Raw genomic sequence first — 18,725 nt, forward strand, 5'->3', positions numbered from 1 at the left:
AGTCATTCTAATGGGTATGAGGTGGTATCTATTTGTGGTTATGAGCTGCACTAATGATTAGTTGCATTACCATGTCTTTGTTGGCCATTTCTGTACTGCTTTGGAGACATGGCTGTTGGGTCCCTTGCCCATTTTCAGATCCAATTTTTTGTTGTTGTTGAGATGTAGTTTAAAAGATAATGTTGCATACAAATTCCAAGCTTAGCGTTATTTCCTCTCAACCCTTTCCAGATATTATTTCATTGTCTTTTCACATATTTTATCGCTATGGAGAATCTCCATTTTGTCTAATTGTCATTTTTCTTTGCAGGATGTGTCTTTTCTCTCTAAATGCTTTTAACGGCTTCTTTTTCCTCATGAAAATATTTTTATTTAGCCACCTAGAGTGTGTTGCACCTCCTACTGGGTCATGTCTCATCAGCCTGGGGAGAAAAAAACCCTCGACTATTAGCTCTGGTCGTTTTTTTGAACCTAGTCTCCCTGTTCCTTCCTTTGGAAACTCTGACGTGACGTGCTAGATTAATCATTCTAACCTCTAACTCACCTAATCTTTTTATTTATCTGTGCTATCTCTGGCTAACTTGCTTCTATTTGTCTTATAGTTTTCTAGTACAACTGTATCTAACATGCTGCTCAATTCACCTAATGAAATCACTGTTTTATAATATTTTTAAGTTATTTTTGCTTCCCATTTATATATTCCAGGAAGATTTTTAAGAATAAGTGATTGATTGCACCATGTTTATTATTTCAAAGCACATTTTTCCTTTCAAATATTCCATTCATTGTTCTTTATCTTACACATAATAATTTAAAAACATGTAAGCTTTGGAGATTTAAACTGTTTATTTTTCTCTTTATTCTTGTTCTTATGTCATTTATGTGTGTGTGCTTTGATTTTTTGTTCTAATCTATTATGAGAATGAACTCAATATATGGAAATGGTTGAGGGCCTGGATTGAGAAAATTCTTTGCTTTCACAGAGGATTTGAACTTGCTTCTGCTGCAGGGAAGTGGAGTCACTATAAATCAGGAATTACTTTAGTTTGATTTCTCCCCTACTCAACCAATTAATACCTTGTTTATAAACTAGTAATCTCTTACCCATTTCTAGATATATGCTTCATTTTTTTTTCATACCCAGAAAAGGGACAAAAAATGTTTTGTATTTATTTTAAAAATTAGTCTCCTTTTTAAGGATGCAGATTTTTTCCCCAGTCATCTGAGAAGGTAGATCTTTCTGATATCCTGAGATTGCGCCTATTTAGCTCTGCTACTTTTTGTGAATTTAAGGACTGGATCCTCTTGCACTGAGCCACTAATAATCCAGGAATCTCTAAATTCTCATTACACGTTTTTGTTACTGTGGTTACACCAACCTCTGTATTCCTATTTGTCTTCCATTATGCTTTTAAGATATAATCATGGGTTATCGCTTAGAGATTTTCCTGTCTTATGATCTCAACAATAAATCTAAAAGTTATAATTTATCATGTATCAGAGAGTTTTGTAGCAAAGAAAGTCTTTTCTGAATATCTAATCTGTCTTACTTCAAGAAATGAGAGTCCCTTGAAATTTCTGAGCAACTTGCTTGGAGGTCTCGGCCTGACTTTCTTGAAAACAAGAGCTAAGAGTCAGAATTCATTATTTCAGTATTTTTTTTATCAAAAAAAGAAAAAAAATCATTCAACATATGGTGATTTTTATTCTCTCCCCCACACCCCTTTATGGTGAATTTACCAGGACACTCAAAAATATTAGACTTTGCCATTAAAGGTGATCAAAATGATATAACTTTTTTTTAGACCTATAAAATATAACTGATAACTCCAAACTAGTAGACAGTAAAAGGGTAAGGATAGAGAATGAGAATTGAGATTGCCTGAGTATATGTTTAGATATATACTCGTGAAAATACACTTGAGAATCTTACATCTGATAATTTTAGCTCATCTCACATATCTTTAAAATTATAGATTGTACATACCATGCATTTATTCATCTGTACACCAAAAGTATTTATTTTGAAGGCCATGTTGTATACATCTGGGGAGAGAAACTATAAAGATAAACCTGCAAGGAACCCATCTTCAAGAAGTATATGTGGAAGTAGCAATATGTTCTAAATAATTATCACATTAGATAGAAATAGATTCACCAAATACAGTCCTGTTGAGTTGGGCAGATAGAGAAAATATTTATGGCTGGACCATTGATTGATTAGAGGAGAGCTGATTAGGTTTTTGTGGTTGAAGAGTGATGTTGCCTATCTGCTGCCCTGTGTTGAATGAGATTTAGGAAAGTGAAGATGTGATAAGGTACTAGATCCAGATAATTCCATAAAGATTTGAAAGCTCAGGACAAGTCTGGAAATCGGAAAACACACTCATATGACTGGAGTGTAAGATAATTGGCTAAAAAGAGTGAGAAATAAGTTTGGAAAGGTAGTTATATTCAGATTATATAGAAAGCCAGACTGAGGAATTTAAACATCACTTTCTGAGCAGTTGGAAGCAACTGAATACCTTGGGACCATCAAAGGTCATGATCCAGAGCTCTCTAGTAAGAAAAATAATCTGGCAGCAAATAAATCAATTGCTTGAAAGAGAAAAAAAGACTATATGTTATGCAATATTAAAAATATAAATAGATTTCAGAGAGCATGAACCATGGAACTGACAAGAACTAAACAGATACTAAGAGCTTACTTACATTTGACTGTGCTTTCCAATTTGAGTACAATGTATTCTCAAGGCCATATAATTAGGAATCAGTTGGAAATAAGTAAAAGGATTTTGAGCAGGAGAGACAGCTGAAAAACTTTGGATAATATGTATTTTAGAGGAAATAAAAACATTTTATTTTTGCCAATAACAAGCAATTCAGGGTAAAATTGCACAAAGTGTTAAGTTCTTGGATTGACAAAATATCCCTCAACCCTGCATTAAGCTGCATAAACACACACCATCTAATATTCAAAACAGTCCTATGAATTATCTATATGATTCATTTTCCCAATGAAAAAAAAAATTAAGTGCCTTGATTAAAGACAAAAAATAGGCACCCAACCTAGAACATGAAGCCAAATCTTCTCATTACTGTTTCTCAGCCACCAATTAAGTCCAGAGGGTGAAGGAGGAGGAATAAATATCCTGGGTGAGGAAAATTAATATCAGACATGGCAGGTTTAGCTTTACAGAGGTGTTGTATTACTCTTTTTTTCTCAAGAAAAGAGGGAACTGGATGAGAATAACTAAGAATAAAGAAAAATGTCAAGTGTTGAGTTGAGATTAAGTTCACATTCAAAATCTGCCAATTTACCAGAAATTAATGATGAAAGGTAACATGCAGAGTGAGAAGGATGTTGCTTAGAGAAGAAATTGAAACATGGGAAATATCTTTTAAGGGCACTGTGATTAAATGCTATTTAGAAATAATAGAAGGAATATTGGACAGGAAAATTGGCTTTGTAAAAAGTTGAGGATATAACATTGGACTTGAGCCTACTGTTCCAACACTGCACTTTACAGCTGACCTAGAACTGCCAGGCCTCCCTTACCTTGTTCTTCTAAACCAACTGGCAGGTTTTAATAACCCAGAGTTTTCACCTTCTGAAAATCTAGCTGTGTGGCATCATTTTGAAAATGACAAAAAGGGAAGATGTAGCGATTAGACAAGCTCAGTAGCAGCTGCTCTGGGTTTCTAGAAGCATTTGTATTGGAACCATGGCTCAGGAGCTGTGGCTATAGCAAATTGGGAGCAAGTTAGAACTTGCAGTAACTCAGGGCCTTCTCCAGACTGACTGAATCAGAATCTCCATTTTAAGTCTCCAAGTATCTTGTAAATTTGAGTAATAGGGGTCCAGAGAACCCTAAAAGTTACAGCATCCTAGAAAATATTAAAACTGTATAAAATAAAGGCAAAACCAAGTTAGAGTTATCAAATGCCATGGATGGGGAACTAAACTGGCCTGCTTTATCTGTTCATATGTTAAAAAAAGATCTCCTAGTATCCATTAGTTTTAACACTTTCATTTTGTTTCTTTAATTAAAATGTGCAATTATATTTAAGCCTAAGTCCATCATTTTTTTTAAAGATGCCTAATTGAATAATCAAGTAATAGCAACCCAAATATTCATATTGGCTGTAATGAATCGAAACATAATTGGATCTCAGTAATTTCTGTAGAATCCACGTTGGAGGAATGTTAAAAGCATTTTAGTTTCTTTGCTCATATCTCAGTCAATTTCTGTTAATTATCCATTTTAAAGATGTTCAACTCTGGTAATTCTTTTAGGAAAGTTGAATTGTTTTATTTCATTTCAGTAACAAATTGGCACTTAAAACATAAAATGGCCCATTTGTTGAGGGCCCACAAGTACTTTCTCCTAACTAGAAAGATGTGCTACCAACTAGAGATGCTATTACTCTAATTTGAATTTTGGTCACCTTGGCCCGTAGGACTGCTGCCTGAGCCTGCTCCTAAGTGTTTATAGTGAATCATTGACTGTTAGTGTAATTTCGATGCTAATTGTTACTTCAGGTTTTCAAATGGCTCATCAGTAAAGCATTAATGATTATTCATGCCTTAAGAAGGGCTGAAAAGGGAATGAGATTACAATCATGTACACTTTTAGCTAACAAAGTGTAAATTAAATTTTCCCTCAGACAGAAAATAACTTAGTTGGAAAGCCAAAAGAATGAGAAACTTCACTCGCTTGTAATTTTCTCTCTCCTCTTTTACAGATATTCAAAGTATCAGAGGGTTAGCAGTGGACTGGGTCTCACGTAATTTATACTGGATCAGCTCAGAGTTTGATGAAACGCAAATTAACGTGGCACGGCTAGATGGCTCCTTGAAAACCTCAATTATCCATGGAATCGATAAGCCCCAGTGTCTTGCAGCTCACCCAGTCAGGGGGTAAAGTATGATTATCTTTTTAAGTTTTTCAAAGATTTTATACACTTCTGCTCTGATTTTATATAGACACTTCATTTTTTTGTTTGTTTTCTTTTATAGAGCAGCACTAGTGCATAGGCTAGTTCTCAGGCTAGGGGTTGAATCAGAGCTGGAGCTGCTGGCCTACATCACAGCCACAGCAGTGCTGGATCTTTAACCCAATGAGCAAGTCCCGGGATTGAACCTTCATCCTCATGGATACTAGTTGGGTTTGTTACCACTGAGCCACAATGGGAAACCCATATAAACTCTTTAATTCAGAGGACACATGCGTATATATAATCTATACAGCCAAAATGACAAATGTAAATATGGAAATTGGTAAGAGATTTCTGTTTTCTACATAAAATCAGATTTTTATACATTATTGTAAGACCTTATTAATTATGTTTCTAAAGAGTGACAGTTCAAATTTAAAAAAAAAAAGATGCTTGGAACAATTGTTGATTTCACTTTAAATACCAGTTTCCTTTTAATATTTTTTGAAGTATGATTGATTTACAATATTTTGTTAATTTTTGCTGTACAGAAAAGTGATTCAGTTATTCAGATAGATATTCTTTTCTATATTTGTTTCCATTAGGATTTATCAAGGGATATTGTATATGGTTCCCTGTGCTATACAGTAGGACCTTGTTGTTTATCCATCCCATACATACTAGTTTGCCTCTGCTAATCTCAAATTCCCAATCCTTCTCTCCCCACCTCTCCTCTCCTTGGCAACCACAAGTCTGTTCTCTGTATCTGTGAGTCTGTTTTTGTTTTATGGATTCGTATCATATCATAGATTCTACACAGAAGTAGTAACATGTGTCAAATACCAGTTACTAATAATAAATTTACTGTACATTAATAGTATGGTCACTGCTAAGTAGATCCAATTCTCCCATCTTTTGGCTACTCATCATGTGCCCATCATGTACTTGTTTGGGGCTAAAGGAAATTCTTTCTCCTGAGTTCTTTCATTGGAATGATTGAAATGACTTTGTTACTTTTTATGGTACCTGACTTTCCCAAGCCAAGAGGCTTCAATCCTGATGAATGACTTAAAATGGAAATTATTTACTCTTATCATAGTTAAGCATTCAGTTGTGAATGTAGGGGGCAAAAAAGAAGTGACATAATTGTCCTTCAAAGACAGGAAAAAGCAAGTGTGACAGTTTCTTCCAAGTCAAGTGGCTCAACAGTTTGAGGGCCTTCCTAAAAAAATTTATCCTGAGCCAAGAATTTAACATTAACTTAGTTCTTCAATGCATGCTATTAGTCAACAAGTAGGTCTATAGCTAATATCTGTAAACTCATCTCTTTTGAATTTAGGAAACTCTACTGGACAGATGGAAACACAATTAACATGGCAAACATGGATGGCAGCAACAGCAAGATTCTCTTTCAGAACCAAAAGGAACCAGTTGGTAAGTTTCTTTTTTTTTTTAATAGTTAATCACTATATGACATATCTGTGCTTGTACAATGAATCTTGGATTTAGAACCTGAGAGAAAATATTACAGATTCATAATATAAATTAAGTCAGGAATTTATCAATCTTATTGAATCCATTTGATCTATTGGGATAGGGATAAAACATTGTTTTTCTGGAAAAGGAGATATTTTGTGGTGTTGTTTTTTTTTTTTATAAAAGATTATTTTTGCAGTATCTTTTGTACCAAAGTAGATTAAAATGTAATGTGATTAGTAAATATCTTATTCTCACTGGTAACCATCTGATATACCCCTTGCTATAGGGGCAATATGACATACTGAGGCTTCCTCTGATTATCACTATTGTTGCATTATTAATAGTTTCATGAGTTGAGTTTAAGCATTTATTATTTAGTTTTCAGCAGTTTTCATTTACTCTGCAGGATCTTTATTTAGTTTGTTATTCTACCTTTGTTAATCATGGTAAATCATCAGATAAAATTCCATGGTGCTAAAAGGGAGCTTTTACTCATTCCCATAAAACGTCTTTGAAAATCACAAAGATTCTTTTAGAAGATAATGTTACATATTTACACATAGATATCTGTACATTATAATATGCTCATTAAACTGTAATCACTCTTTCCTTATATTTTCTTGTATTTCTTTGAGAGGCATGGATTATCATAATGCCTATCTGTCATTTCCAAGTATCTTTTAAAATATCCATAACAAACTTGAATTTTGAGGGAATGTACAAAGAAAATGATAATTTGGCTTTGAATTGAATACAGTACATTTTTAATTCTTGGAGTAAAGTCAATACACCATGAAGCTTTCCAACATTTTTTTCTTAGTTTTAGAAATGTGGAAGTATATGTACTTGAAGTATCTCACTTTTTATAATGATGATTCAATAAAAGTGTTTTTTCATAAGTTTGCAATTAATAAATCTTTTTATGTAGTCTATAGGATAAAGCTCAGATGTAAAATGATCCTGTTAAAACTCTTTTCTTTGGACTCTCTGTTCTAAGATTTGATACACAATTGCAATTCAAGGTAGTGTTAGAAATTAAAAGCAAATTGAAATGTTAATACTTCTGTATAGATGATAGAACAAAAGAAACAAGGGACTCTACAAGATTAGAACCCATACAAAGGACTTAATTTGAACAAAAGCAATTCAGTTGGTGCTTATCTGCAGTTGTTCAGAATATTTAATGTGGAAAAGTGAGTATGATTGAAATAGTATGAGCAAATAAAGTCCTTACATTATAATGTGGTAGCCATAGGTTACACCAAAATGTTAATTTATATGCTTGTTTTTATAATGGGAAAAACCTTATCTTCTTTAATACTAAATTTCCATTTTCCTACTCCAAATAAATTAAAGAAGGAAGCTAACAGCTTACATAAAGAAAGTTTCTTAGAAAAAGAATTCATGTTACCATTTACTATTACTATTATAGTTGGCGCCTCAGATGTTGTACTCCAAATATTTTTAACTCTGTGTGGATCATGAGTCAGTGTTCAATAACAAAAATTAAATATCTACTTCACATTGGTTATTGTTATTTGAAAATTAAAATAAATTCAAAATGATATTAAGTTTTAATTTGTGCAAGATAAATTATTTCACCAGATATAACACAGAACCTGATTACAAACTATATCTTAAATCAGCATTAATGGTATGGCTTGTGAGTCATACATTCATTTATTCAATAAACAGATTTTTATTGAGTACCAGATTTTGTATTCAGTCTGTTAATAAAAATTTGACATTGTCTTCTTCCTTTAAGGGCACAGGAACCTAAACCATTTTAGACATCATTAAGTGAATTTAGCTCAATGACCCTGAACAAATTATCTTTAGCTTGGTGGTACTTGTTTTCCTCATCTGCATAGTCAAGGCAAAATGTCTACTGTATAAAGTTCTCATGAGGATTAAATGAGTAAAACTTATGAAGAGAACATCTGGCCTTTAATAATAGAATCTGTCAGGAGTAGTAGTAGAAGGTATATTCCAGTAGGCTGGAATTTGAATGATTTGATTATCTGGAATATTTGGTAGGTATAAGTGAGTTCAGAGAAGAATAAATATTGAACAAAATCCATAGACATCTAGCAAAGGAAAATAGGTAACCAAGTGAGCCTCCGAAATGACCAAATATCTAATGCTGGTTTATCTCAATGCTGATGGTAGAGGCAAAGAAGTTTGAAGTACTGGGTTCTACTCTCAGGTCTTCCCCCAAGGTAAATAGACAATTGGTCCCTCCTCATCTTGCTCTAGTAGTTCTTGATGTGGTTCACGGATAGGTATTGCTTACAAGTTCTTCCCAGTAACTTTCTGTTTCTGGTTACTAGTCATGTTAACAAGGTGCTAAAACTGATGGTCTCTACAATACCGTGTTGCATCACAGAGATGGTCTGTGTTCTCCACATGTAAATGTTTTCCTCTTGCTGTTTCTCCTCACTTTCCTGTCTAATCCTATGGCCATTGGTCTCTGTAGGGGAAGAAAAGTTTTTCCTATACCTTTCTAGGTTCTTTTGGATGGTCTAATACAGACATACCTCAAAGATATTGCAGCTTCAGTTCCAGACCACTGAAATAAAGCAAATTACACAATAAAGATGGTCACAAAATTTTTTTGGTTTCCCAGCACATATAAGTTATGTTTATGCCATACTGTGGTCTATGAAATGTGTGATCACAATGTCTTAAAAAAAGTGTACATACCTTAATTTTAAAGGTGTGATAAAGTATACCAACCATCATCAAGCTTTCAATGAATCATAGTCATATTGGCAAAGACCACTGATCACAGATCACCATAGCAAATAATGAAATGTTATCAAATTTGGTTAGAATTACCAAAATGTGACACAGAGACACACAGTGGGCAAATCTTTTGGAAAAAATAGTATTGATAGATTTGTTTAATTCAGAGTTGCCACAAACCTTCAATTTGCAAAAAACACAGTATCTGCAAAGTGCAGCAAGTCAAGGAATAGTAAAATGAGATATGTCTGTATTTAAATGGACAGAAGGCTGATTAATAGGAAAAAAAATTAACTCTGTACAAATAGGGGCCCATAAGAATGAGACCCAAAGAATTGACCATAGCAGGTAGCTTTTATACCTTTCGGGCAAAGAAACAATTATTTGTGAAGATTTGACAAGACAAAGGGGTCTGGGCCTGCATTAGCAAACTAATGAAGTATCAAAGTTTATTTATACAGTTTTCTTGGCCTTGAATTCCCTGTCTCTGGGTCTAAAAATGCCCTCTATCCTCTTGGTACAGGGAAGATAACTTCCCAGGGGAGAATTGGCCCCTGCTTTCCGGAAAATAAAGATGTGTCACTTATTTTTCTTTTATCAGCTATTTCTTAAATAACTTTAATTCAAAATAATCAACATGTCAGCATAGAATTTTGGGGGTCAGCCTGTTTTGAACCCCATCAGCTCTCATTAGTGCCTCAGATATTTCTCATAAAAAGGAAGAACAAGTGAAAATACGATTGGTCAATTTATTCTCCTACTGACCATTGTTTTTTAGCACAGAATATAAATATAAAGCCAAATTCTATTGGACATAACCATTATTCATTCCAACCTTATCAAGTGCAAATTTTGATCTAGCCCAATAGGGTAGAAAGGCTCCTATCTATAAGCTAACTATGAAAAATATACTGGTGAGTAACTTTATAGTGGGAAAGTCCTATCTATATTACAGTCACTTTAAATTCTTTATGAGGAGTAGGAACAGTTAATTTGATGTTGGTTTCAAGAGTATTATAGGTACTGATTAAAATAGATTAAAAACTATAGGTGTATAGTAACTGTTTAATTTATAATATTTTCATTGTAGGTGCTTGAACCATTTTCTTAAAATATATTTGGAAACCTATGTTTACAATTAATTTATACAATTTACTGAAATAATTCAGAGTACCATGTTATCTCTCTCTCTCTCTTTTTTTTTTCCCCATTATTGTCTTCCCCTCTTAATGGACAATTTAGAGCTGTGATGAAAATAAGTAGACAAAAAAAATGGTGTGTTTAGATATAAATTTAAACTGCTATTTAGTGTAGCATCAAGGTTAAGTCTCATAAGGAAACAGTTGATAATGGAAGAGTCTTTGAAATGCTATCAAAAATTCATGTCATTGTAATTCCACTTTACAAGATTCTTTTAGAACTATTCCCCTGAGATGATTTGTAAAAGGGAGTTTTTAGTACTATAAATGAACATATGAATGTGTGAAAAAAAAATACAGACCTGTTTTTGTTAGTTAGGTCACTGTTATTCCTATGAAATACTTATATACATAGGAATATTTATGACTGTGTTATTTATTTATTGGATTTCACTGGTATTTGAAATTACTGTAGTTTCTTTTTCATGATGTGTCTGTCTGGGTAATATCTGACTTAAACCCCTGCATTGCCTCAACCATTTCCATGAAGAAAATTAGGTGATTAGGAAAGGAGGAGCTACTGTTCAGTTGATTTTTCTCTTTATGCATATTGATTGTTAGATTATAAATTATTTTGGAAAAATATATAGAAAACTATTCAGAAAAAATGTACAGAATGTAAAGGGAAAACACAATATTCTATCTGGTGAGGCTGGGAAGTATCAACTCAAAACAGTCCTTTTCTGTCAGCCTTTATGAAACCTGTGTTCTCACTATGAAGTTACATCTTTGTGTGTGCATCTCATAGACTGGGATGGATGCTGATGATGTAGAATCATCACTTTGGCAACAAAAATTACATAATTATAGCAACTACTTGTTAAGGACTTAGAATATGTCAAGCTCTTATAAAATGTTTTTCATTAATCACCTCCTAGTAATCATTTCTGGAAGGCTTTCTTTTCTTATTCTTCCTTTATAAATTTAGAAACTGGGGCTTGTTGAAAGAAGTGAGTTGTTGCTGGTGATGACTGATAGATTTGGGATTTCAAACCAAGTTTATCTACTTCCAAAGCCATTTTCAATCTTAACCTTTATGTTATGCCCCAAGAGGCTGATTTCATAGAGTAATTATCTGACCTCAAGCAAAGATCAGGGAATAAAACCAGGACTCTTTCAAGCATGGAAAGTGGGAAAGAAAAATCTAGGGCTTATGTATGCCTGAGAAATGTGGAGCCAATTAGGACAGTGCAGTCAGTTTTTCTAAGCAGCCAGGGATATGCAAGAACCAATTTCATCTCTGTACCAATTGTGCCTCACAATTAATTATTTCTGAAACTTTAAATGCATGTTTTAAACGGTAACCTCACTGATACACTAGGCTTTCTGGTTTGTGGGATTGTTTTTATATTTTAATTCACTGGATTTCCTTTACTTGCTTGCTGTTAAATGCATATGTGTGACAAACTTGAAAGAGAAGTGCATTGTAACCTTATCAAAACACCAACCTGCCATTTTATGAGTGTGTATCACTGAAGACCAAGTAATTGCAGCCTTCAGGCAGTTTGGTCTGAATAACTTTGTTTCTGTTAAATGCAAATCAACATTCCCGTTATCCATTGTTGTACTAAATATTTTCAATTAAGATTTATTGCTCAGTCTTGAATACATTAAATGTTCAGAGCAGTTCACAAAACAGGGGATTTTAATTTACTACTTAAAGCCATTTCTGTGTTTAAAATGTTTATGAATTATGAATTTTATCCCTTAAGCCTCATATGAAGCATCCTGGCTTGTCAGTCAGCATTACCCTTATTGGCTTATTCTTAAGAATCTAGGGTAGTATATATTTTATTTTCTTGATATTTTCTCTTCATTTAGATGTAATCCTAACCAAAAGTCATTTGTTTACTCAATCTTCAAGTATACCTCCTTGAAACTTACCATTCTTTTTATTACTTACTATTCCAACCTCTATGGTGTATAATATGGATTTTTAAATCTATTTATGGATAACATTCATAAACACTTTTACCATATCAGAAGAACTCAAGGACTTTTAAAAAATAAGGTTAAAACAAATTTCTAGATATGTTTCCTTGCTTGATATAATGCAGTTACATTATTTCTATATACTTGTTACTCAGTACAATCACTTTTTTTTTCTCTATTTTTGGCCACCCCATGGCACATGGAGTTCCTGGGTCAGGGGTCAGATTCGAGCTATAGCTGTGACCTAAGCTACAGCTGTGGCAACACTGGATTCTTAACCCACTTTGCCGGGCCAGGGATCAAACCTGTGTCCCATTGCTCCCAAGACACTGCCAATCCCGTGGTGCCAAAACAGGAACACCAGGACAATCACTTTTTATTATATATGAAGCTCAACCAACATATAAGACTATGAACCCCAAGAGAAATAATAATATATTACCAAAAAGGCAAGGGGAATTAACAAACTGATTTTAAAATTGCATATTTATAGGGCGTTCTTGTGGCTCAGTGGTTAACGAATCCGACTAGGAACCATGAGGTTGCAGGTTCGAACCCTGGCCTTGCTCAGTGGGTTAAGGATCCGGCGTTGCTGTGAGCTGAGGTGTAGGTTGCAGACACGGATCGGATCCCGCGTTGCTGTGGTTCTGGCATAGGCCAGCGGCTACAGCTCCAATTAGACCCCTAGCCTAGGAACCTCCATATGCTGTGGGAGTGGCCCTGAAAAAGGCAAAAAAGACCAAAAAAAATTTTTTTAATTAAATTACATATTTATACATACGCAAATAATTTAAATTTATTACTTTTTTTAGTCTGATCATTTACTCATTCTTTCATATGTTATGAAATATTTTTTTAAAAAGCTTATTTAAAAAAGGTTATGAAGTGTATACTGGATGTCAGACTCAAAAATAAAACCTGGGACAAATTATCAAAAAGATCATAGTCCAGTGAAGGAAAAAGACAGAAATTATAAACCATTTGATGAGATCCTTAGTAGAATTAAGCAACAAAACCCAATAATTTTCATGAGTACTATTCCAGACACCATAAAGATAATATAAATGAACATTAAAAATAGAGGAAACGACTAATTCTTTGTGAGAAAGAAAAAGTAGGGAATTCCCATTGTCATGCAGCAGAAACAAAACTAACTAGGAACCATGAGGTTGCAGGTGAGATCCCTGGCCTTACTCAGTGAGTTAAGGATCTGGTGTTGCCATGAGCTATGGTGTAATGGCTCAGATCTGGCATTGCTGTGGCTGTGGCCAGCAGCTGTAGCTCCGATTTCACCCCTAGCCTGGGAACCTGCATATGCCGTGGGTGCGGCCCTAAGAAGACCAAAAAAAAGGAATGAGTTTTCACCAAATTGGTGATATTTTGAAATTTTAACTGGTCCTTGAAGAAAACATACTCTTGTTTTTAAGGAGAAGAGGCTTTCCTTACTGTTAGTAGAAAAGGGAAAAAATAAAAGGTGCAAAAACATTATATGTCTAAAAAACTGAATCATTCTGAGTATCTAGAGAAAATAAAATCTAACATAAGGGAATATTTGGGATTATGTTGACAGGAACTATAATTTTAAAATATTCAAATGACACAATTCAGTGCTTTTAAATATATTTTGCTCTAGTTTACCTATCAAGCTATAAAATATAGTTTCAGCAAATTATACAGCTATAGGTATTAAAGCTTTTAAAATGATCTTTTAGAACAAAACATCTCTTAAGAAATAACCTGTAACTAACTCTGGTTTTCCTCCATTTCTGCATGTATTGGCACATAATTTTTGCCAGTTATCAAGAGCTCAGAACATAGAGTAAATTGTCCCAGGTAAGATGATTTATGTGAGGAAAGATGGAAGAGATGTTGAAACCTTAACTTGATAACAGTCAGCAACAAGGAACTCATTGAATTAGTTCTGTACCTCTGTATGTCATCAATGACTTCTTAAAGCAGGGTGAATAGAGAGGATGATTTCAAGGAATAGTCAAAATGAATTCAAGATAAGGATAGTGTAGATACTTGCCCTGGAAGGAATACAAAAACAAGACAAAAAAAAGAAAAACTCTTTCCTCTACCTTCCTAGGTTCTCTGACTAGGACCATGGAAATTAGACTAACAAAAGACAAATTAACAAGAGGAAAACAGAGTTTATTAACTCATTTAGCTCATATACATGTGAGAGAAACTCCCTGATGAGTAACTCAAAGAAGTGGTAGAACTTGTGCTTATGCAGCATCTAATCAAAGAACAATAAATTTTTAGAGGAATGAAAAGATAAAGGAAAAAGATTTTAGACTTTTAGAAAGGCAAACTTCAAGAAGGTAACGACCAGAGGAAAACTAAGGAAAGATATAGGGGATATTTTAGCAATTTTTTTTTAAATGTAGCTTCTTCCTAGTACCATTTCTGAGCTAGTAAGAGTCTAGACATGTCTGTAGTAATTAAGAAACTAAGCCTGCTATTAGCAAAAAGGGAGGGGAGAGAGCTTTTATTTTTGATGTCTTTACTTTCTTAATCATCTCCAACTCAAAATAATCTCTGAACTAAAGTGGTATGTTTTGGTTTGCCATATTCTGATTCCCTGAATACTCATTTTTTGTTAATTTTATTAATTGAAAATTTTGAGATAATTTTAGGCTCACATGCGGTTTTTAAAAAGCAATACAGAGAGGTTCCATGTATATTTAATCTAATTTTCCCCAATTGGAATATTATGTAAAACTATAGCAAAATATCAAAACCCAGATAATGACCTTATTACAATCCACCAGTCTTATTCACATTACATTTTACTAGTATTAATTTGCATGTGTTAATATACTTAGATCTATACAACTGTATCACAACTTTTAGGATGTTACATCCAATACCACAGACAAGATACTGAATAAGTGGAAAAAAAACATAAGATACTGAATATTCCAATATCACAACATCACAACATTACAAAAATCCTTCCTGGTTTTTCTTTGTTTGTTTGGCTGCACCCTTGGCATATGAAAGCTTCTGGGCCAGGGATCGAACCCACACCCCAGTAATGACTCAATGACCTGAGCCACTGAAATGAAGTTGGCTTCTTAAGCTGCTGGCCCACAGGGGAACTCCTTTCTTGATGCCTTTTGATAACCATGCCTACTCCCTTCTGCCTATCACCTCCTTCCCCTCTCCTCACCATACTGTCTTCCATTTCTAAAATTTTGTCATTTTATTTTTTAAATTTTTATTTATTTATTTATTTTTGGCCACACTCACAGCATGCAGAAGTTCCCAATCCAGGAATTGAACCCATGCCGCAGCAGTGACATGCCAGATCCTTAACACAGTGAGCCACCAGGGGATTCCTGTCATTTTAAAATGTTATATAAATGGAATTGCTCAGTAAGTAACCTTTTGGATTGACTTTTTTCACTCAGTCTGTATCCTTGGGAAGTCATCAAAATTTTTGCATGTATTAATTTTTTATCCTTTTTAATGCCGAGTGTTATGTCATAGTGTGTACATACCATAGTTTACTTAACTACTCTCCTGTTGAAGGAAATGGGATGATTCCAGTTTTTGACTACCACAAATGAAACTGTTATAAACGTTCCTGAACAGGTTTTTGTGTGAACATAAGTTTTCATTTTTCTGGGATAAATTCCCAGTAGTGCAATTGGTGGGATCTATAGTAGTAATATGCTCAGTTTTATAAGAAACTACCCAATTGTTTTTCAGAATGACTGTACCGTTTTATACTTGTACAAGCAGTGTGTCAATTACATAGTTTTTTCCTGCAATCCTTACCAGCATTTTTGTTGTCACTAGTTTTATTGTAGTCATTCTTTAAGTTTGTTTTGATATTGTCATTTTAATTTGCATTTTTCTATGGTTTTGAACATCTTTTTCATGTGCTTATTTGCCATGTTTATCTTCTGTGAGAATTCTGTTCATTTATTTTTCCATTATTGATTTTTTTAAACTATTGAGTTTTGAGAATATTTTTCCTGATACTAGTCTTTTGATGGATATGTGGGTTGCAAACATTTTGTCCCAGGCTGAAGCATTTTTTTTTCTTTTTTGTCTTTATAGAGCCACTCATGAGGCATATGGAGGTTCCCAGGCTAGGGTTTCAATTGGAGCTGTTGCTGCTGGCCTACAACAGAGCCACAGCAATGCCAGATCCAAGCCGCATCTGTGACCTACACCACAGCTCCCGGAAATGCTGGATTCTTAACCCACTGCGTGAGGTCATGGATTGAACCCACACCCTCATGGTTTCTAGTCAGATTTGTTTCCGCTACACCATAACGGGAACTCCTGAAACATATTTTTTATTGGCTTTCCTAGAAAAAAAGTTTCTTATTTTGATGTGCCTGTATAATTGATAAAATACTATATTACAAATAAAATTTACAATCTGAGAATTTATCATTATTAAATTACCTTAGAAGTATTTGTTGTAGGGATTATCTGAGAGATAACTGAAAATTTTAGAAATACTGTTTTATGAGTTCCCGTCATGGCTCAACAGAAACTAAGCTGACTAGCATCCATGAGGATGCAGGTTTGATCCCTGGCCTCACTCAGTGGGTTAAGGATCCACGACTGCCATGAACTGTGGCATAGGTCGCAGACATGACTTGGATCTGGCATTGCTGTGGCTGTGGTGTAGGCCAGTGGCTATAGCTCTGTTTCAACCCCTAGCCTGGGAATGTCCATATTCCTTGGGTGTGCCCCCCCCAAAAAAAATAGGATTTTAACTTAAAAGGTATCTAAACATGTATACCACTAATAAACAGCTTTCATTTATTGAGTGCTTTCTATGTGCTGGACACTATCATATGGGGTGATTATTCTTGTTATTTTTACATCACAGTATGTTAAGTGAGGGCATAGCCAGTTAAAGGCTGACTAGCCTTCTGTCAAATGAACCCAGAGAGGCATAGATAGACAAGGCAATTGGAGAGTGGCACCTTATATTTGAGTTTACTTCAGAGAAAAGGTAGGAAAAGAGCACAAAATGTCCTGGGCTTCCTCAGGGTATTTATTCTTTCTCTTACACAACCTAAGCATTCTTAGGAGGAATAAAGCATTTCTTGGGATAGGCTAACAGTGAGTAGGCTATTAATCCTATTCTACTTCCCCATAGAATAACTATGTACCTTTGGAGTTATTAAGTTCAGTGTTTCAGAGAAAGATCTGCCCCAAGAGTGATCATGCCTGTTCTGGTGAACTCAGAAAAGATCTTCATTTTGGAGCATCCAGAAGAGTATAATTATTCCACAGATATAGTAGGGGATCCAGCTTTATGATATTTCCTCATTTTTGATGTGTTTTCAATAGCCAATGTCTACAGCTTTCACAATTCCGGAAGCAGCAGTTGCGTTCTATTGTCTGAAGATAATACTACAACGATAATGTTTAGAAGATTTCCATGTTATTTATTATACATGTCTAGAGGCCCTAAAGTTAATCATCTACATTTATACTATCTTATCTTTTCCCCACCTACAACTTTAGTATTACTCTGTCGCCAAAGATCTCATCAAAATACCCATTCCAGCAAAAGTTAAAAACCCTCATTAAACTTTTTAAATATTCAAATTTAAAAGATTACAAAAATACACAGCATTTAAAAGGAATTTCTTAAATTTTGTATTCTAAAATGCCCCAGAGAGATTTCTTAAAAATACCAATGCCTGGGACCAACATAAACCAAGTCAATTAGAATTTCTGGAAGTGAGAACTAAAGATCATTATTTTACTAGCTTTCCAGATAATCATAATGCACAGTCAAGGGATGAAAATTTTGAAATGAAATTTGACTAGTGACAGAATTACTGTCTCTAGAAAGACTTAATTTTTAAAATTCCTTTTTTTATATATTCTCATTCTTGTTTTTATTCCACATCGTATGGTATATTTATTTTCTTTTGAGCCATATAAAAAATACAAGAAATCAGACACATAAAAATAACCTTTCCAGTCTTAATTGTCACAACACCAAAAACTTAATAGGCTAAATTTTTAAAGTAATATATAGAAAAATACAGTTACATTTTTTAAATGTTATGTAGTTTTTCTTGGATCAATGTGCAGCATGCTGCTATTATGAGAGCAATTACATAATTTTGGCAAGTTACGCTGTTCAAATTTTTTAAAATAAGCTAGTTTAAATCAAAATGTTCAAATTAAATAATAAATTAAGGGAAATCTTTGGCTTAAAATAATGAATATTAGAATGAACACTCATGGATTAACTCTGCATTTTTACAATAATAAAAAGATAGGTTAAAAGGTATGTTTATCTATTCATTATGGTTTTTCAGTTTAAATGGTGACTTCTATTCCATTGATATTTTATTGAATCTAGGTTTCCTCTTTTGATAACTAGATCCAGGTGATTTTTAAAATAAATATGTTCTACAGAAATGACTCTATATTACA

At 33.9% G+C, this 18,725-nt stretch overlaps 1 protein-coding gene across 1 annotated transcript in view; it reads left to right on the forward strand.

Moving 5' to 3' along the window:
• Positions 1-18,725, forward strand: part of LRP1B (LDL receptor related protein 1B) — a 1,901,444-nt gene that overhangs the window by 1,314,505 nt on the left and 568,214 nt on the right. The window contains exons 30-31 of the mRNA XM_047772014.1: positions 4,747-4,921; positions 6,278-6,372. Coding sequence (XP_047627970.1) covers positions 4,747-4,921; positions 6,278-6,372 — 270 coding nt within the window. The remainder of the gene's footprint in view (positions 1-4,746; positions 4,922-6,277; positions 6,373-18,725) is intronic.

The sequence above is a fragment of the Phacochoerus africanus genome, chromosome 3, assembly GCF_016906955.1.
Source record: "Phacochoerus africanus isolate WHEZ1 chromosome 3, ROS_Pafr_v1, whole genome shotgun sequence".
Lineage (NCBI taxonomy): Eukaryota > Metazoa > Chordata > Mammalia > Artiodactyla > Suidae > Phacochoerus > Phacochoerus africanus.